The following is an 18,034-nucleotide window of genomic DNA, read 5'->3' as shown; positions in this document are numbered from 1 at the left end:
CGAGGAATATCGTCGGCACTGAGAATTCGACGGCCAGGCCTGGATTCCACGGGTTGGATGTAGCGAAGATAACTTCAAAAACGCATCCCATATCATATGCACGCTCTCTCACCCTCATTTCTCGTCATAACTAGGTAAACAAAACCGGACCAGCCACATTACCCGCCCGCCCTTCTGGTCTTTAAGGGCCTAGGATCATGGGAGACAACAACAAAGCCGATCGAACTCCTATCCAGTACACACAGAGTAAGCCCGGTTGAAGGAGCCTTGTCCCTCAGACAGACAATCCCCCTGCCACCCCCACCTTGCCAACGGCCTTACTCCCCGCCGTCCGTGATTTCGGCAGACCAGTCCTTCCGGATGTCGAGCTCGTCGAGCGCGGAGTTCTTCGTGATGACGAGGCCCTTCTCGTTGGCGAGGTGGAGCAGGCAGATGAAGCAGAAACTGGTCGAGATGTCGTCCATGGCCGTCTTGGGATAGACCCTCTGAAGGTCGTTCATTACGTTGGTGAACTTCAGCGCCGGTTGGTCGCCTCCACCGCCAGCTGAGATGGCGGGAGGCGGGCTTGACTCATCGGCCGGCGGCGAGGGCAGTCTTGGTTGAGGGGGTTCCTGTCCAAGGAAGGTCAGTCAGAGATCGATGCCGAAGAAGGTATGGGGGGTTAGATAGGGATGTTCCGGTTCTCGCTTACGTTCTCGAGCTTCTCCAAGCGCATTCCCTTCCATATCTCCTCCTTTAGCCTGCGGACATCCACCTTCTTCGCGACCCGTGCGTACTGCAGGTATTCGGGCCTCACCCTCCTGTTCTGAGTAACCAGCATAGTGCCGAACGCCAGGTCGGCAGGGTTCGTGACAGTCAGGCCGGTGAAGGCGCCCGTCATGCCGACATCCTCGGTCATGCCCAAGTTGGCCCCTTCCCCTAGGCCGGGGGAGAACTGCTCGCGGGCATCGGCAAACTCGTCGATGTCGTCGTCGTCTTCGAGACCGGTGGCCCCCGCAAACGGCAAGCCGTCGTCCTGGAAGAAATTGGCGTCGTAGTCACCCTGGGGGAGCGCGGTGTCGTCGCCCGGCGAGCCGGTCTCCACGCTCTCTATGGGGGCCTTCCTCGCAGCCCAGAAGGCCTCGTCCATCTCGCCCTCGGGCCCGTCGTGGTTCTGCTGGTCGCCGTTGCCAAAGGCGCCGCCGCGGCTACCGAATGCTGCTCGCCTCTGGGCAAGGCGAGCCTTGGGCTTGAGGAAGAGGCTGACGAGCTGCTTCGAGTTGAAGTGCTTGTCGTCCGGGAGCAGGTTGCGCGACTTTGATTTCCAGTCCTTCTTCGGCAACGAGATGGCCGAGGTGCTTGAGGCCTGGTTATAGATGACCTCGCCGAGGGCCGCATCGAGTGGCGATGAGAAGTCAATCTCGAAGGGCTGCTTCTCTTTCCTCTGCCGTGTCGGCTCGGACGGCTTGTTGACGTCCTTGATCTTTCGTATTCTCCAGTGCTCAGCATTTGTCCAGTTCTTCTGGAGCGCTTGGTCAAAGTAACTGAGGATGTCCTCGTGCACCTTGTCCGCCTTCTGGGCATGGGTCATGGAGACGACGAAATCGCCGTTGACATTGTCCAGCATATCAACACCGTCGCCGTCACCTCCAGCGCCGTCGCCGAGCCCGACATCGAAGACTCGCATCATCTGTTGCTCCAGCGCAGCTTCTCGAGCCCAAGCCTCGCCACCTTCACCGAAGTTGACTTCCGGTCCCATGCCGAAAGTGCCAAGGGCGTCAGTATCGTCGAAACCAAGCATGTTCTCCTCGTCGATGAACATGCCCGATTTGTCTCCGATGCCTCCGGACTCGGCACCTTTTTCCTTGTCTTGCTCCTGTCGCCAGTCTTCTGGAGCTTTGAGGAAGGGGATATCCAGGGATCCCGAAGGGTCTCCAAGGTCGAATGTCTTCAGTGATGGGCACACGTCCAGTTCGTCGAGGCCGCTGAGGTCGGGGAAGAATTTGGCACCGAGCGATGCGATGTCGATTTCGACATCCTCGTCCTCCTCCTCAAGCGCCGCGGTCTTATCCGCAGTCGAAGCATCAAGCTCCTCTGCACTATCATCTTCATCGCCTTCCATGTCGTCCTTCTGACGCGACTTGGACTCGGCAGACGCATCTCCTGTATCGTCGCTACTGTCGAAGACAATGCGGCCTTGCCCGTCAATCATGAGATGGTTAAGGAGCAGGCCTTTGGCGCCGCCCTCGTCGAAATCCGCCGAGGCTTTCTTGAATAGGGGATCGACGGAGAATTCGAGCTCGAACTTCTTTAGTTGCAAAGAAGCAAATGACGGGGCTAGTGTTGCCTCGGACGATCGCTGCGACTACGCCATGTGTGAGCAGAGGTTCGTCAAATGGGGGCATATTCAAGGGGCACGGAACCTTCTTCTTGGGCTTCTTCTTAATGTTGCCATCCTCGTCTACTTCCTCCTCTTCCTCCTCGTCCTCCTCGCCTTCCTCGCTATCACGGCCCTTCCTCTTGTTGTCCCGGCTATCGGCCAGGCCGCTTAGAAGTTTACCGGTCTCGGTTGCAACACTGTCGACTCTGCTCGTATAGATCTTGACGCAGCCGTCCAGAGTGCAACTTGCTTTTTGGAAGTTGACGCCGTCGCCCTCCTTCAGCAGAGACATGTCATGAAAGTAGTCGATCAGAGCAAAATTCCACGAGTTAGCCGCGTTGATCTTGTTGTCGGTAGCCATTTTCATCCACTCCTCAAAGTTGGCCAGGATCGGGACGCGCTTCATAGGCGTGACCGCCGAGCCGCCGACGACGAATCGCTCGTGGTCGTCGTCTATCGCCATCGCGCCGTTCTGCCGTGACCGCACCGGCGTGCGCGGATTTGAACCCGGCGATCCGGCATTCTCGTCCCCGTCTAGCGCAAGGCTGATCTTGCGCGCCGGGGTTCCAGTCGCTGCGGCTTTGAGCTGGTTGATCTGTGCTTCGTGAAGGGCTTTGCGGCCATGCGACCGGCGCGCCTTCTCTTGTGCATCGTCGTTAAGCGGGATCCTGGTGGACAGAGAGTCAGCTAGTTAGTCGGAATGCGGTTGCTATGCGAGTCTGTTTGTCTTGTCGGGTTTCGCCAACTCACTTAACCGGTGACTTGAACGGCGATGCGGACAGAGAGCCAGAAGCCGTCCTGCTAGTGGCGCTTTTTCGCGGTACCTGAGCCACCCGAGGCATTTTGTTGATGTTGTACTTCTGATGTTGGGATGGTTCGCAGTTCGCAGTTCGCAGTTCGCAGTTCACACCTTCGGTGCTTAGGAGCGAGGTTCAGTGTTTTTGTTTACTTCTGAGCGCGCCAACATTGGTGGCGGCCGATCGGCACGTGCAGATACCGAACTAAACAGGAGCTTGGGTTGGGGGTGGGGTAGGGTGACTGGCGAATCAGGGCTGGCTGCATATCAGAAGGTTTCCCTATTAAAAGGGGCAGAGGGCTGAGTAGGGCGGGGCGAGAGGCAACGTGCACAATTACGCCATCATATCCAGATTAGGGAGAGCTGATGGGGGAATACCATCTTATACCATAGTACATATATCCGTCACATCAAGGCACGCGAGCTCTTATCCCAACTATCTAACATCTCATATACGCAGTACATGTTGTTTAAATCATCGATCTTAGCTTCATATCTATTGGATTGACCACTCCATCATTCCGGCTGTCTCCGCGATGTCATAATCTCAGAATGTCGGCGTCCCACCTCAGACGACGCAAACTAAGCGGGCGACCGTTTGTAGTGTCAACGCTCCTCATTACCTTGATAGCGACATATGCGTTGTTTCTGCGAGGAAGCGTCTCGAGTAGCCGAAATGAATCGCCTCTCCTTCATTCGAGATCGGCCGAGCCAGAATGCCACGATGTCCACCATGCCGAGGACCAGTGCGCTTTTGTCCTGGCTTATTGTCAAGATGATGAAGCCGGCCTCCTGCCGTACCTCACTCTCTATTACTGCACCCTAGGCAATGCGCGGCCAGTCGCATTCGTGGTCATGGTCGCCTGGCTAGGCCTACTGTTCACGACGATAGGAATTGCTGCCAGTGACTTTTTCACTGTCAACCTGAGCACCATTGCCACAATCCTGGGTCTCAGTGAGAGCTTAGCGGGTGTCACTTTCCTTGCCCTCGGCAATGGTTCCCCCGACGTCTTCAGCACATTTGCTGCGATGGGTTCCAATAGCGGCAGCATGGCGGTTGGCGAGCTGATAGGAGCGGCTGGCTTCATCACTGCCGTTGTCGGGGGCTCCATGGCCCTCGTCCGCGAGTTCAAGGTCAGCAAGAAGTCGTTCATTCGGGACATATGCTTCTTCATCGCTGCTGTCAGTTTCACCATGGTCTTCCTCGCGGACGGCGCACTCCATCTGTGGGAGTGCTGCGTCATGATCGGCTTCTACGTTTTCTACGTCTTCGTCGTTGTCGGGTGGCACTGGCTCTCGGCGCGCAGGAGCAGGAGGCGCATGAGAGAGAACGTTTCTCGAGGCCACTTCTATGGGGTGACCGGACAGGAAACCGACGAGCTAGAACCGTATCGCGACGATGAGGAGGAGGAGGACACTGCGCCCGTTGGCCATCGGTCACCTGCCGCAGAGACACCTGACATTAGTGCCCTCGAGCGCGCCTCCTTGCTTGAGCCAGATTCTGCAATGTCTCAAGCCCCGGACGATGAGGATGATGAACGAGGACGGCATGTTGCCGCGGAGATGACTAGCAGCATGCGCGTGATGCGGCCACGCTGGGGGAGAAGCAACACCACCATCACGCCAATCCGGCCCAGCTTGGTTGGTGCTTTGGAATTCAGATCCGTTCTGGCTTCTTTACAGAAGGCCAGAAACATGCATCTGACGCCGCTGCCCGGAAGATCATACTCAGACAACCGATCGGTTGATGGACCCCATGGACCCCCCGCACAGCCATCTGCATCGCTCCACCATGCTTCTAGGGGTATCCCCTTTGATCGGAGAGAGCGTGCCCTATCGTCAGGGAACGCGCCTCTGAATCTGGATAACTCCGGGTTGCCTCGTCCTGAACTGCTGGTCAGGCCCTCGAGTCCGCCTCGATTTACAACCCCTCGATTTGCAAGCCCCGGAGCGACATCCATCGACGGGCGGCTCTCTCCTATCCCCGCACGTCACCTAGCAGAACCTCAGGCGGCACAACAACAACCACAGTCGCCAGGGCCGCCTCCTCATTTACGACTCCAGATTCCCAGCCCTTCGAGGGGATCAAGTTGCCAGTCGTCACCCTCGTTGTCGCCCTTCCCAGCAATATCCGAATCCCCCATGCCGATGACGCCCAATGTCTCAGGGCACCCATCCGCCTTCATGCTACCCCATCCCGCCGTAGAGCGGCATTCCTCGATTGCCGGTCTTGGCCTTGATGACTACGACGAATCCCCAAAGCCAGTCAACTGGTGGCCGTACAGGTTTTTACCCCCTCCTCACGTCCTCTGGGAGACTCTCTTCCCAACCTTGCAAGGCTGGAGAGACAAGACTTTCTGGGACAGGACGGTTAGCATCATATCCGTCCCAAGCATTTTCGTTCTGGTCACCACATTGCCGATTGTCGAGACCGAGCACGACCACGATGACGAATCGGAGGATGGTGCAATAATCAACCCGCCCGAGATTCGGGTGGGCGGGGATACCGTTCCACCAGTAGTTGTGGAGCAGGATGGGACCATTGAGCCCGAGACAGAATGGCAACGATACCGCCGCAGTACAATGACCTCTATATTCCAGCCATCCGTAAACACGTCCCCGGCCTTGGTCCCCCTCAGATCTCGACAACCGACCGAGTCGCTCATCCCAGATATTGGTGCGCAGGCTGAGATGGCCAACCATCAGCGACCGAAGCCCTCCCCAAGTCTGGAACCCGGTCGCTCCGTCACCTCGACGGAGGGTCCTGCCGGATGGAACAGGTGGCTCGTTGCGCTGCAAATCTTCACCGGGCCCCTCTTCGTCGTCTTCATCCTCTGGGCCAACGTGCGCGAAGACGTCGACCAGCCCGGCTGGGCGCTGCTGAGGTCGATCCTCTACTCGCTCCTCGTCTCCCTGGTCATGCTGGCCGTCCTCATGACCACCTCGCCGCACAAGAAGCCGAAATACCACTTCCTCCTCTGCTTCCTGGGCTTCGTCATCAGCATCGCCTGGATCTCCACCGTCGCCGGCGAGGTCGTCGGCGTCCTCAAAACCTTCGGCGTGATCCTGAGCATCTCCGAGGCCATCCTCGGCCTCACCATATTCGCCGTCGGCAACTCCCTGGGCGACCTCGTTGCCGACATTACCGTGGCCCGCCTGGGCTATCCGGTCATGGCGCTGTAAGTTCATCCATCCATCCATTCATTATATCTGCCTGTCACAATGTGTGGTGAAGAACACTGACTCACGAGAACCAAAAAGGGCTGCGTGCTTCGGTGGACCCATGCTAAACATCCTGCTCGGCGTGGGGATCGGGGGCGCGTGGATGACGATCAAGGCGGCGAACAAGGACCACGAGAGGCACCCGGACTCACCCATACGCTACAAGCCGTACCATATACAGGTCGGCGGCACGCTGCTGATCTCGGCCGTCACCGTGCTGCTCACGCTCATCGTGCTGCTCATTGCCGTGCCGTCGAATAAATGGGTCATGAGCAGGAAGATAGGGTGGGGCTTGATAGCCATTTGGACGCTAAGTACAATTATCAACCTCGTGGTCGAGATGACGGGAGTGTGGTCGGACGTGGCATGATAGTACATACATAGTATAGTATATAAATCAGAGGGGTATTATGTTGGTTCAGGTCGCATTCGAACATCACAATCGCTCCCATGCGACACACGGTTGAATGGATGGCTTAGGGATGTAATTTCAGTATGTATTTCCGTACCGTAGACCGTAACCGTACAATTATATCTATCCTCCAGGCTATGTATGGACCAGACGACTGCGATACTAGACTACCGTGGGGTATATGGTGGTACTTACCGGCCGGAGTCGAGTGCCAGCAGATAATGCCAGCTTAAGTGTCTGGAAAGAAAAGGGGAAAAGCCAACCCTCATGAGCAACTAGGTATGCGCTAAGCGCAGATGAAACGATACTTTTGGACGCCCTCGGTAAACCCTCGGAAAGCAGCGGTGACGTGAAGCTTGGTCCACTCCAAGATGTCCACGGGGGGACATAAGGAGGTTCATCCCAACTTCTATGTCGAAGCCCTCGGAGCCTGCGGAAACCGCGAAACCCACAGCGACAAGGTAACCCATCTTGGTGTGTCAGATCGACGCGAAGTCGATGAGCCCACATGGTCTCGGCGAGCTGTCAAAGAGCAACCAGCTTGCCACGGATAGTATCAAGCCCTCGGGTGTATCGCACTCCTTGCTAGAAGTGTTTTCTCTCGGAAGCCCACTACTCCTGGAAGGAGTGTAAGTTTTCAAAGCCGACAACCCACTCGAAGCCCACTATTGTGTCCGACAAGAGCCCTCAGGGACGATGGACAATGGAAACATGTGCGGCTGGCCACCTTAGAAGGTGATCTTCTTGCCCTGGAAGCCACCACCACCGCCGCCACGGCTGAAACCACCACGGTCTCCGCCACGGCCACGGCCACCACCACGGCCACCACCACCACGGCCGCCTCCTCGCCCACCACCACCACGGCCGAAACCACCACCACCACGGTCTCCGCCCCAGCCACCGCCGCCACCACCGCCGCTGTTCGGGTCACGAGGCTTGGCAAAGTCCAAGCGGACGGCCCGGCCATTGAGGAACTCCCCGTTCTTGGCCTCGAAGGCAGTCTTCGCATCCTCGATGGAATGGAAAGAGACATAGCCGAAGCCCTTTGGCTGACCAGTTGTCCTAGGAAGTGTGTCAGAATTATCAAGGACGTTATGTGTAGGAGCGGATTGCAGAAACTCACTGGTCAGTTGGGAGCCGCAGGCTCTGGACCTTGCAAACGTCGTTGAAGAAGGCAGAGATGGCGTCCTCATCAGCGCTCCACGGGATGTTGGCCACGAAGAGGGTATCACTCTCGGGGCTGATCACATCGCCATGCTGCTTCGCACGGTCGAAGGAAGCCGGGCGGCCACCGTTGGCGGCGTCGTTGTTGGCACGCTTCTGGGCGAAGTCCAGTCTCATGTCGCGGCCGTCAAGCAACTCGCCGTTCTTCTCGTCGTAAGCCTTCTGTGCGGCGTCGGGCGTGGTGAAGTCGACGTAGCCGAAGCCACGGGACCTGCCGGTGTTCCGGTCAGTGATAACGCGAGCGCTGGCGAGATCGCCGAAGCCCTTGAACTCCTCGAACAGAGCGTCATCATCGATATTCCAGGTGAGGTTGCCAACGAAGAGGGTGAGGGGCTTGTCCTCAGACTCGTCCTCGGTCTTGGTCTTCTTGGCCGGGGCCTCGGCCTCCTCCTCAGCCTCATCCTCAGCCTTACGCTTCTTGGACGGGGCCTCAGCCTTAGAGCCCGTCTCAGAAGAGGCTTCGGATGCGTCAGAGTCGGATGCCGAATCATCGGAGTCATCTTCTGAGTCATCGGATGACTGAACGACGAGGTTAATATATATGTACATCCAGGGGAGAGTAGTAGCTATGGTCACTTACGCTTGCATCGGCATCGGCCTTTGCCTTGCCGTTGGCCTTGACAGGCTTGGCTTCGGTCTCCTCCTCGTCGGAGGAGGAGTCGGAAGAATCAGAGCTCTCCTCGGCGGCAATCTTGGGGGCGGCCTTGGCCTTTCCGTTGGTCTTGGCAGCCGTCTTCACCTTCTTAGGCTCCGACGAGTCGGAAGCAGAGTCGGACTCGGAGTCGTCAGAGCCATCCTCGGAGGCCGAGTCAGACTCGGAGTCGTCAGAATCGTCCTCGGACGAGGAGACTTCAACCTTCTTGCTCTTCTTCTCCTTTCCGTTCACAGCCTTGTTGGCGATGTCCTTGGCCAATTTCTTGGACTGGACCGCCGGGCTGTTGGCCGACTTGGTGACACCAGCAGGTTTGGCAGCGGCGACGGGTTTGGCAGAGCCCTTGGACTTGCTCTTGATATCCTTGACTTTACCCATGATGAAGATGTTATGGAGGATGGATTGAGATGGACTGGATTTATTTTGGGGGTGAAAGGTGGTGTTGGAGGGACGAAAATTCAACTTTACAATTCGGGGTGGGCAGTTGATATAGGCGGTTGGGAGGCTGGGTTCGTCTCGAGAGCTAGGAAAAAAACCTAGATTTTTTTCTTCACAGGTGGGGACCCAAGGCGGTGAGGAGCAAAAATTTACTTCAATGATCACTTGGCGCGGATAGGTAGGATGGAAAGTGTCTGTCTGTACCTAGGTACCGAGGTGGGGGCTGCAGCCGTACGGATAGGCTATTTTTGGTGCCTGGATATCAAGGCGGCAATTTCGGAAGCTCAACTGGAAGCATCCAAAGCTCAGACATCAACTGATCGTTGTTCCAAGGCATTGGAACTTCCCCCGCGTCCTCTGCACTCTGCCACATCAGCGCGAGCGCCTGGTCCCGGACTACGTCGAAGATATTTTTTAAGGTCACAGCCTACGCCCAAGATGCCGACACCCGAATCTGCCGCCTTCCTGGCCAAGAAGCCGACCGTGCCCCCAACCTTCGACGGTGTCGACTACGACGACAACAAGCGCTTGAAGCAGGCCCAAGATGCAATCATCAGGGAGCAGTGGGTACAAGTCATGATGGGGCGTCTAGTACGGGAGGAGCTTAGCAAGTGTTACTACCGGGAAGGGGTCAACCATCTGGAGAAATGCGGCCATTTGCGAGGTCAGTCTGCTTGACCCGACCCTGTGACGAATTGCAACCAATTGGAGTTGCAATCTCAGTTGAACTGTTCTCGACCACGCCGGAGAGAATGGGAATTGATTAATGGAGCGTATTTTGACTGACAATCACAGAACGGTACCTGCAACTTCTCAAGACCGGCCAGGTGAAGGGTTATCTGTTTGAGCAACAGAACTACATTTCGAAACAGGAATGAATGGAATTGGAGGTTACTGGAGTATAAAGCATTTCGAATTGGCTTTTTATGAGGCATCTCTCGGACGGTCGAGGCGAGAGCAACAGCAGGGCTGCAATTGCAGTGCATGAGGGTGCTGATATACAGGGGCGGAGGTCAAGCGGAAGCCACCCCAACTGTACATATACCGATCCAATGTACCCAATCGGACATTTCAAATTTTCAAAATTGCATCCAACTGTTCTACATGTCGTATTTTGGCAGATTTCCTACTTGTAGGTCGTAAATTGCGCGTGTTGCGTTCTATCAATAAGCACATGTTTAGTAGGTTGGCAAGTTGGTATCTGAACTGCCATGGTGGCTCGTGCCGCCCGCCCCATAAATTTTCTATCAACATACTTGAAGGTGCCGACAGACCTCGAAAAGCAACAACTCCCCCAGTACGCAACTGCCACACACCCCGCCGTGTGACCACCAACCATGATCTGCCGGACGTGTCTAAGGCGAGCCGCCGGCCTCAGCCAGCGGCCGCAGGCTCTTCGCACATTCACGACCAGCATAGCCTTCCGCAACGCCGCGCCGGCAGCAGCACCACCTGGGGCATCGCAGCAGATCCCCGACCTCAGCACACCGCTGACCAAGCCCGGCGGCGGTGATGACGCATCATCATCCTCAGCGACGGCAACCGAGTCGAAGGCGGCGCTGTCCTCCTGTCCCGCCGGAACAATCCTCACCGGCCTGAACTACCTCAAGGGCAAGGCCGACCCCGTCGCCGCCGCGGACGAGGAATACCCGGACTGGCTGTGGAGGTGCCTCGAGGTCCAGACCAAGACCGAGGAAGCGGACGAGACCGCCGGCGACGAGTTCTGTATGTTTCACTCGCCCCCCTTCCTTCCTTTCTTCTCTCCCTTATCGACGCGGGTCGTCAACGTGTTGTATCAATTAGCTAACCTGGGCTTTCCTTTCTCTCCACAGCCAAGTCGAGGAAGCAGCGACGGCTGGCGGCGAAGCGCCAGCGGATACTGGAGGCGAAGATTCTGGCCTCGGGAGACCTAGAGGCGCTGGCCCCTAAGATACCCCTCCAGCAGCAGACGATCAACCTGCCCGCGGCCGAGGACGGCAGCGTCGACGGCGCCATCCTCGCCTTGACTAAGAGGGAGGAGCTACGCAAGGCCATGAGGAAGGAGAGGAGGGCCAAGATCAAGGAGACCAACTACTTGAAGTCGATGTAAATATCACACAGCTGTACTCATATCGCCAGGACGGGACGGGGATAGATAGGATGTTGTTGTATGTATCATATTTTTGGAACCCGGGCACTTTAGAATGCCCTAACGCTAAGCCTCCCATTGGGAGAACTGCTTTTGTAAAATATCTTCCTGCTTTCCACCGAAAAGGCCCCTGCTCCTCTTGTGCCCCTGAAGCATTCTGGCACCGGGTCATGTCCATATCCTACAGCTAGAATACTCCTGTAAATGACTTCCTGAACGCAGTCCGGAACTAACGCCTTGCCCACCGAGATTGGGTTGTAATCCCTAAAGCTAATCGTCGTCCATCTCTCCGATGGAGGACTTCTTCAACTCGACCTCGGCCTTGAGGTTCTTGATATTCTGCTCAATGCGTCTCTGCATCATGGGCTGCACGCTTCTAGCGAGCTGCCCCTCGAGGTCCGTGAGCTGTTTCTTCAAGTGCGCGATCTCGTTGCGGACGGCGGTGACCTCATCGTGCCGGACGCCGTCCACATCGTCCTCGTCGATGTCGCCATGGTCGCCTTCGTCCTCTTCTGATTCGTCCTCCTCGTCCTCGTCCTCGTCGGCGTCGGCGTCGACGTCGACGTCCTCCTCCGCGCCACTTGCATCTGTCTGGCCCGCCGGAGTTGCCGTGTTCGGGGTCGTCGGCGTGGCTACTTCTAATCCGACGCCCAGAGTCGGGGTGCCCGCGTCAAGAGGCTCCGCCATTGCATCGCTGACTTGGGCCTCGAACTCGGCCTCGAGAAGCGCATCGTCGAAGTCCAGGTCTGCCTCCATAGCGCCTCCGTCGCCGAAGTAGTCCTCAGCCTCACCTTCCGCGTCTGCTTCCGCATCTTCCTCTCCTCCTTCTTCTTCTTCTTCCTCCTCCTCTTCCTCTTCCTCCTCCTCCTCCTCCTCCTCGTACAGTTGAGAATCTTCCCTGCCGGCCGCGTTGGCCTGGTGCCGGTCGTCGACAAACTCCCATCTCGTGCTTGCAGCCTCCTTATCGGCCCTGAGCAAGCGCTCGACTTCGGCTTCTTTGTTCTGGATCTCCAGCTTGCTCAGGCGCTTCCGGAATCGCCTGTGAATGCAGTCGTGCATTGGTGGGGTGAGACCGTGCGGCCATCTGTAGCCCTGCTCGGCCAGCTTGGGGAGCTTCGCGTGCCTCACCTCCTCCTCGTTCTTGACCTTTTCAAACACCAGCAGCATCTGGCAGATGTCCGCAGCCTTGATGAGAGACTTCTTGTCCCAGGTCTTCATTGCCTCCGTAATGGTGGGCAGGTCGAGTAGAACGGCGGCGTAGTTCTGTCCTTGAACGGTAACCATGCACCGCCGACCCTCGTCATCGACCCATTTCATCGAAAGGTCGGCGCCTCCTTGATGCCGAGGGAGGCCAATCTTCCGCTCTTGGATAGCCTTGCGGATGTAATCGCAGTGCTCGCCAGGTGGCATGCGCAAGACGAATTGCTCCTCAATGATCGGATCGGCCTCTCCGTCTTCAGCCTCAGAATCGTAGCCATCCCCCGGTGGGCGGTAGGGTATCTTGCCCGCGTTCTTGAGCTTTAGGGTGGGCGGCCTGGTCAGAATCGGTGTCTTGAGGACCTTGATTCGCTTTGCCTTTGGCTCCGTCGTGGATGACCCGTTCACAAGAGGCCCATCCCCATGTTTGTCACCGAGTGTATCGTCCTTAGCGCGTTTCTTGGCTGTCGGTTTTGTTATACGCCCCGTCTTTGTCCTCACGGACGGCTTGGGTTCTTGTAGAATCGGTACCGGCGGCGGCGGCATAACCGCTGGATGGGCTCCATCTGGGGGCGCCGAAGGCAGGGGCTTCCTGGCGACGCTGAGCTTGATCTTTGTGCCGCCCTCGGAGGAAGGGGTCTCGGGGGCAGGTGAGGTTGCGAACGGCAGAGCAGAACTGGGAGTCGTCGCGGTCGGCGTCGCCGCGCCTGAGGAGGTGCCGCCAATCTTGAGGGTAATCTTCCTCTTCGTCTGAGGGGGTTCGGCCATCTTTTATTCGTGTTGGTGAATAGGAATCGAAAAGGTATCGGGGGATTGGATGGCTTCAAAGGTCAGATCGGCGCCAGCAGCGCGCGACGAGGTGAGAGACTCGTCATAAACGAGGTTCCATAGATTATGGGAGATGCCAGTAATGGGGGAGCCGGGAGCTGGCCGCCTGGTAGCTGATATTCAAGTCGATCTACCCATTCCCTAGGTAGACAGGAAGTTAGGAATATGCTGGCGCTACAACTGGAGATTCTGGTCTTCTACCCGTCTGAATAGGTAGGCAGGAGGTGATGGATGATTGGATGTAATGGACGCAGTCAAAGCCCCTCTACGGAGCACTGCACCGTTTCCTGGCATTGTCTAATTAGTGGGTGGCATCCTATTGTTACCTGGTCTGAATAGCAAGCTGTGCCAGTCTAGCGCCGCAATTACAGGCATCTGCATTACTAACTGCATAAGTATCTATCCTTGCACCAATAAAAGTAGGCACCTCCTCATATAAGCCAAATCTAGCTTCGACGTACAAAATAAAGAGCACAGCAACTTCGGATTTCCACGCTCTCTCAAAGAACTCTCGCCACAGTATGTTAGTTGCCTGAGTGATATACCGAGCTAGCTGCTAACAAAAGCCTGTGCTTTCTAAGGCTCTACCAGAAGGAGCCTCAAGCTGATTGCACTATGGATCGCTAAGCTCAGCTCAAAGCAAGCTCAAGCAAAGTCTAGCTTTGGTTCACTTTCAACCCTCCCAAAATCCCAAGCTCGCTTTCTCATATCGCCCATACAATCGATACCTCGATCCACTCACCGCCAGAAAAAAGACAACCTCCTCCCCACTCGCCGACGACCCGACAAGATGACGCCCCCCCAGGCCCTGTTCCACACCCTCCTCCGGCCCAGCGTCCTCCAGATCCTGCGCGCAATGGGCTACCACAGCGCCAAGCCCACGGTGCTCGACTCGCTGACCGACCTCGCGGCGCGCTACCTCTCGGAGCTCTGCCACATGACGGCCCTGTACGCGGCGCACAACGGGTCCGACTCGGCCGCGGGGCCCGACGTCGTCGACGTGCGCATGGCCCTGCAGTACATGGGCGCGCTGCTGCCGGAGCGGGCCGAGGAGGAGCAGGAGTTCCTCGGCGTCGAGGACACGCGGGGCGCCGACGAGTTCGTCGCCTGGGCCAGGGGCCCCGTCAACAAGGAGATCAAGCGCGTCGCCCTGGATGGGGTCGAGGATGCGACTGATTACCTTAACGGTGAGTGATGGTCTAGGAGCAGCAGGGCGTATATACATTCAAAAGTGCTGACTCGGGTTGCGTGTAGCGCTCAAGAAGAAGCACGGAAAGACAGACGACGATTCAAAGTACGCCGGTACACTCCTCGGGAGGTGCAACGAACACGGTGATGTCCTCGTCGAGGGGGGCGAGGTCCCCAGCATACAGAGATGGATCGAGAAGATGCGGGCGGCCTCGCAGGGGGCGGTGCGCGACGTCGCCGAAGAGCAGCACGCCAACGGGAACGGCGACGGTTCCAGGCCTCCCAGTTCGGGTCTGAGTTCCCTTGGAGACCGCAGCATCGGGGACTACGACGAGATGATGGATTCTTTGTGATGATTTGGATACCAACCTGCATAGCGACGGCGTTACGGCTCGAGGAAATGGAAGAGGGGGGTGGTGGGGGGGTGGTTCCCTAACACCCGAATTTTACGGTTTTCGGCGTGAGCCATGCCCGCACATCTATGGGGCCTGTACATAGGGGAAACCGTCCCCATCGCAGTAATGCCGGGCCCAATCTTCCCTCATATTAATATCCCACAAGCGGAGGTAAGTTTAGTCGGAGACACTGGTGGCTCTCCTCGGCGAAGCGTGCGGATCCTTGGGTGGCGCCCGTTCTCTCTCTTCAACTTGCACAGTAGAGCTACCATTTAAGTTTAGGGGTACCTACTCGGTGGCAATACAAGAACATAAAACTTTCAGAAAAGTATTCGATATCTCTCCGCCCTTAACAACCCGACATCTACCTACTTCTGAAACTCTGACACACGATCCAAGTTGAAGGCGGCACTGATGAGGGCCAAGTGACTGAAGGCCTGCGGAGTGTTTCCGAGCTGCTCGCCACTGCGCGCGATCTCCTCCGAGAACATCATCAGGTGGTTGGAGAAGCTCAGGATATTCTGGAAGAGATTGATCGCCCTTGGCAGATACTTGGGCTCGTACACGCTCGCCCGAGTCATGGCTTCCACCAGCCAGAAAACGCACATGCTGAAAGCTCCCTCGCGGCCTCCAACGCCTGTGGAGACAGTTAGCGAGAAGGGGGGTACAGATGAAAGGGGGCCAGAACTCACCATCTTCAGAGACCTCTGTGTTATAGCGATACACGAGGCCGGTGCTCGTCAACCCCCCCTTCTCGGGTGGCAACAGGATTCGATCCATGGTGCTGAGGAAGCGAGGGTCGTTGGGGGCAATGAAGAAGACCAGAGGGGCAATGAGGATGGAAGAGTCGAGCATTGTGTTGTTCTCGTAGCTTTGGATGAAACAATTCATCTCCTTGTTGAAGCCCTTCTCCATGATCTCTTCATACAGCGAGTCTCTGGCCTCGAGCCACTTGGCGCGGTTTTGACACGGGAAGTTCCTCTTTTCGGAGAGGCGCAGGCCCCGGTCGAATGCCACCCACAGCATGATCTTGGAGTAGGTGAAGTGCTGTTTGTTGTTGCGCACCTCCCAGATGGACATGTCCGGCTGGTCCATTATGGTGAGAACGTAGTCGAGCATGTGGCGGACCGAGCACCACTGCTCCCAGTTGATGGGCTTGCCGTACTTGTTATACAGATATATGCCATCCATCAGCTCACCGTATATGTCAAACTGCTTGTGGAAAGCAGCCCCGTTTCCGATCCGGACTGGTTTGCTACCCCTATAGCCATCCAGGTGGGATAGCTCCCTCTCGGGAATATCGGTCTCGCCCCTGATCGTGAACATGATGGGCAGTCCCTCGTCTGGAAACGACGACTTCATAAACCGTTCGCTGATGAAGCCCATGTAGGCGTCTGCCTCAGCAGTGAACCCCAGACGAAGCAGGATGTAGATGGTGAAACTCGAATCTCGCACCCAGCAGTAGCGATAGTCCCAGTTACTTGGCCTATGTCAGGTCAGCAGCTCCAGGAGAACGAGGGGCGAGGGCACATACCGAGTACCACCAATATCCTCGGGAATAGAAAACGTCGGGGCGGCAATGATGGCACCCGTGGGTTCATAGGTCATTAGCTTTAAGATCAAGAGACTGCGCGCGACGACTTCTCGCCACCGGCCTTTGTATTTGCTCTTCGAGATCCAGTTGTACCAGAAAGCCTGGGTGTCGTGTTGTTGAGAATCGAGGATGGAGCTTGTAATGTGTTCAGTGACGTGGTTTTGGATGTCGTCGCGGAGGATGAAGGAGATGGCCTGCCCCTCCTGGACCACGATGCTGGCTACGACACCCTCTCCCAGCATACCGGGCCGTTGGACCTTTTTGAACACAACAGTCGGGCAAGTCTCAGCATCTTCTTCGCCCCGATCAATTGAGACGTCCAGCTGCAGCTTGACATTCTTGCTGTGGAAAGTCACCGTCTTGCTCCGCTCACCTCCTGGCTCGTGGACAGGCTGAACGATGGTAGTGGTGTGGGGTTCCAGGGCATAATCAAACGCAGGAAAGATCTCAACATCTATAACTGAATCAGCATTGCCGACTCCTTGGTGACGACATGGAAAGGGGGTTATCCGGACCCAAGGAAAGCGTTCCGCGGATGCACTCTACTCGTCGGACGAGCCATCTCTTAAGCTCCTCTTGGACAGTCATGATTTCCCGATAAGGGTTCTGCCTGGGACCCTTGGCTATGACGCTGGCGTTCTTTGGCCTTGGGAAGAAGTCCACAATGTCAACGACACCGACTTCGTTGATATAGCGAGTTTGTAGAATATTGGACGAGGGCATGTATTGCTGCTTGGTCGTGCATGAGAGGCTGGAGTCGGGATGGATGCTGAAGTATCCTCCCTTGTCCTTATCCAGAAGCCGGCAGAAGACAGACGGAGAGTCAAAGTCGGGCCTATGGGTAGTGAGCTTTGGGATGCCCATCTCCTCCCAGACACACACAGGGCCTGCTAAACCTACCAGCACATGAAGTCGATGCTCCCATCCATACCCACTAGGGCACAGGTCCGCATATTCCCTATCAACCCATAGTTCTCGATTGGGAGATAGCCCCCCGAATGCTGACGTACTTGACCGGTCGGGGTCATGGTAGCGCACGTAGAAGCCATGGCTACAACTCGGAAAGAAAGAGTGAGCCCGGGATCTTGAGAGATGAGGATGAGAAGGGAGAGGTATGTAGTGATCCAGGGCTTACCCAAGTTCTATATACCAATCTACTCAGGTAGGCAGGTGCTTATACGCTTGAGTATTTTGATCCTGGGTTGCTCGGAGACTGACTTGGGAGGACTCAGAATGTGGCAAGGGATGTCGTTCAAAGTTCAGCTCAGCTCATCCGGGACATTCCAACCACCTACCTTCTTGCGATAGGTAGTTTGAACGGCCGGGACTGACTAAGCAATATGCTTCACTAGGACCTACCATGCCGAGAGGTACCTAGGCTTACACGAGTATTCTTCAAGTATCGCATCTTAAGGCATGAAAAGTGGCATGGAACTAAGAGAAAGCCAGTGGAATGGGAACGGGGAGTGGGCGATGACGCCAGCACCTGGTATCGTTGACTTGGACTACCCACTATCTAACGTATACTACGTATACTACTACACTAGATCCGACTAGAATGCGAAGATCGCCGATCACTGACTGCGGGTATCGCCTTGATA

The 18,034-nt window shown here is 56.5% G+C and overlaps 8 protein-coding genes across 8 annotated transcripts; 4 read left to right on the top strand and 4 right to left on the bottom strand.

The window, feature by feature from the left end:
• Nucleotides 1-25: 25 nt before the first annotated feature.
• On the bottom strand, nucleotides 26-3,481 carry QBC33DRAFT_534771 (condensin complex subunit 2/barren). Its single transcript, XM_060427566.1, has 4 exons — nucleotides 3,110-3,481; nucleotides 2,403-3,027; nucleotides 692-2,344; nucleotides 26-611 (listed from the first exon to the last, which is right to left on the bottom strand). The coding sequence occupies exons 1-4, from the start codon at nucleotides 3,199-3,201 to the stop codon at nucleotides 318-320; spliced, it is 2,664 nt and encodes an 887-aa protein (XP_060284596.1). The 5' UTR covers nucleotides 3,202-3,481; the 3' UTR covers nucleotides 26-317.
• On the top strand, nucleotides 3,471-6,849 carry QBC33DRAFT_374500 (Sodium/calcium exchanger protein-domain-containing protein). The gene is made up of 2 exons (XM_060424016.1): nucleotides 3,471-6,334; nucleotides 6,417-6,849. Exons 1-2 carry the CDS (start codon nucleotides 3,708-3,710, stop codon nucleotides 6,745-6,747), a joined length of 2,958 nt encoding a protein of 985 aa, XP_060284595.1. The 5' UTR covers nucleotides 3,471-3,707; the 3' UTR covers nucleotides 6,748-6,849.
• Nucleotides 6,850-7,517: 668 nt separating this feature from the next.
• Nucleotides 7,518-9,043, bottom strand: QBC33DRAFT_557842 (nucleotide-binding, alpha-beta plait; the record flags this gene model as incomplete). Its single annotated transcript, XM_060429835.1, has 3 exons — nucleotides 7,518-7,851; nucleotides 7,913-8,532; nucleotides 8,594-9,043. 3 exons carry the CDS (start codon nucleotides 9,041-9,043, stop codon nucleotides 7,518-7,520), a joined length of 1,404 nt encoding a protein of 467 aa, XP_060284594.1.
• Nucleotides 9,044-9,342: 299 nt separating this feature from the next.
• QBC33DRAFT_534762 (NADH-ubiquinone oxidoreductase) lies at nucleotides 9,343-10,188 on the top strand. The gene is made up of 2 exons (XM_060427565.1): nucleotides 9,343-9,767; nucleotides 9,899-10,188. The coding sequence occupies exons 1-2, from the start codon at nucleotides 9,542-9,544 to the stop codon at nucleotides 9,979-9,981; spliced, it is 309 nt and encodes a 102-aa protein (XP_060284593.1). The 5' UTR covers nucleotides 9,343-9,541; the 3' UTR covers nucleotides 9,982-10,188.
• Nucleotides 10,189-10,296: 108 nt separating this feature from the next.
• Nucleotides 10,297-11,449, top strand: QBC33DRAFT_534761 (mitochondrial ribosomal protein L37-domain-containing protein). Its single transcript, XM_060427564.1, has 2 exons — nucleotides 10,297-10,828; nucleotides 10,936-11,449. Exons 1-2 carry the CDS (start codon nucleotides 10,441-10,443, stop codon nucleotides 11,190-11,192), a joined length of 645 nt encoding a protein of 214 aa, XP_060284592.1. The 5' UTR covers nucleotides 10,297-10,440; the 3' UTR covers nucleotides 11,193-11,449.
• On the bottom strand, nucleotides 11,241-13,506 carry QBC33DRAFT_534759 (transcription initiation factor TFIID subunit 7). The gene has a single exon (XM_060427563.1). It carries the CDS (start codon nucleotides 13,194-13,196, stop codon nucleotides 11,502-11,504), a length of 1,695 nt encoding a protein of 564 aa, XP_060284591.1. The 5' UTR covers nucleotides 13,197-13,506; the 3' UTR covers nucleotides 11,241-11,501.
• A 199-nt stretch (nucleotides 13,507-13,705) lies between these two features.
• Nucleotides 13,706-14,591, top strand: QBC33DRAFT_534758 (uncharacterized protein; the record flags this gene model as incomplete). The annotated part of the gene is made up of 1 exon (XM_060427562.1): nucleotides 13,706-14,591. A coding segment is annotated over exon 1 (401 nt), but the record flags the coding sequence as incomplete, so codon positions are not given.
• A 388-nt stretch (nucleotides 14,592-14,979) lies between these two features.
• Nucleotides 14,980-17,919, bottom strand: QBC33DRAFT_534751 (trehalase). Its single transcript, XM_060427561.1, has 5 exons — nucleotides 17,334-17,919; nucleotides 16,949-17,268; nucleotides 16,374-16,887; nucleotides 15,532-16,319; nucleotides 14,980-15,476 (listed from the first exon to the last, which is right to left on the bottom strand). Exons 1-5 carry the CDS (start codon nucleotides 17,480-17,482, stop codon nucleotides 15,208-15,210), a joined length of 2,040 nt encoding a protein of 679 aa, XP_060284589.1. The 5' UTR covers nucleotides 17,483-17,919; the 3' UTR covers nucleotides 14,980-15,207.
• Between the last annotated feature and the right edge of the window lie 115 nt (nucleotides 17,920-18,034).

This window comes from Phialemonium atrogriseum (assembly GCF_030411735.1).
Source record: "Phialemonium atrogriseum strain 8032-3 unplaced genomic scaffold QBC33scaffold_9, whole genome shotgun sequence".
Taxonomy (NCBI): domain Eukaryota; kingdom Fungi; phylum Ascomycota; class Sordariomycetes; order Cephalothecales; family Cephalothecaceae; genus Phialemonium; species Phialemonium atrogriseum.
Note: the sequence above shows the minus strand (reverse complement) of the source record. Positions and strands in the feature narration are given on the sequence as shown.

What these genes read in the sequence shown, in the direction of transcription:
- QBC33DRAFT_534762 (XM_060427565.1), top strand. Translation starts at nt 9,542, where the DNA reads ATGCCGACACCCGAATCTGCCGCCTTCCTGGCCAAGAAGCCGACCGTG. An exon ending in GAAATGCGGCCATTTGCGAG is followed by an intron (nt 9,768 to 9,898) that starts GTCAGTCTGCTT and finishes TGACAATCACAG; the next exon opens with AACGGTACCTGCAACTTCTC.
- QBC33DRAFT_374500 (XM_060424016.1), top strand. Translation starts at nt 3,708, where the DNA reads ATGTCGGCGTCCCACCTCAGACGACGCAAACTAAGCGGGCGACCGTTT. An exon ending in GGCTATCCGGTCATGGCGCT is followed by an intron (nt 6,335 to 6,416) that starts GTAAGTTCATCC and finishes AGAACCAAAAAG; the next exon opens with GGCTGCGTGCTTCGGTGGAC.
- QBC33DRAFT_534759 (XM_060427563.1), bottom strand. Translation starts at nt 13,196, where the DNA reads ATGGCCGAACCCCCTCAGACGAAGAGGAAGATTACCCTCAAGATTGGC.
- QBC33DRAFT_534771 (XM_060427566.1), bottom strand. Translation starts at nt 3,201, where the DNA reads ATGCCTCGGGTGGCTCAGGTACCGCGAAAAAGCGCCACTAGCAGGACG. An exon ending in AGAAGAAGCCCAAGAAGAAG is followed by an intron (nt 2,345 to 2,402) that starts GTTCCGTGCCCC and finishes CACATGGCGTAG; the next exon opens with TCGCAGCGATCGTCCGAGGC. An exon ending in GCTTGGAGAAGCTCGAGAAC is followed by an intron (nt 612 to 691) that starts GTAAGCGAGAAC and finishes TTCCTTGGACAG; the next exon opens with GAACCCCCTCAACCAAGACT.
- QBC33DRAFT_534761 (XM_060427564.1), top strand. Translation starts at nt 10,441, where the DNA reads ATGATCTGCCGGACGTGTCTAAGGCGAGCCGCCGGCCTCAGCCAGCGG. An exon ending in GACCGCCGGCGACGAGTTCT is followed by an intron (nt 10,829 to 10,935) that starts GTATGTTTCACT and finishes TTCTCTCCACAG; the next exon opens with CCAAGTCGAGGAAGCAGCGA.
- QBC33DRAFT_534751 (XM_060427561.1), bottom strand. Translation starts at nt 17,482, where the DNA reads ATGGCTTCTACGTGCGCTACCATGACCCCGACCGGTCAAGTACGTCAG. An exon ending in CCGCGGAACGCTTTCCTTGG is followed by an intron (nt 16,888 to 16,948) that starts GTCCGGATAACC and finishes ATTCAGTTATAG; the next exon opens with ATGTTGAGATCTTTCCTGCG. An exon ending in CACAGAGGTCTCTGAAGATG is followed by an intron (nt 15,477 to 15,531) that starts GTGAGTTCTGGC and finishes CTGTCTCCACAG; the next exon opens with GCGTTGGAGGCCGCGAGGGA.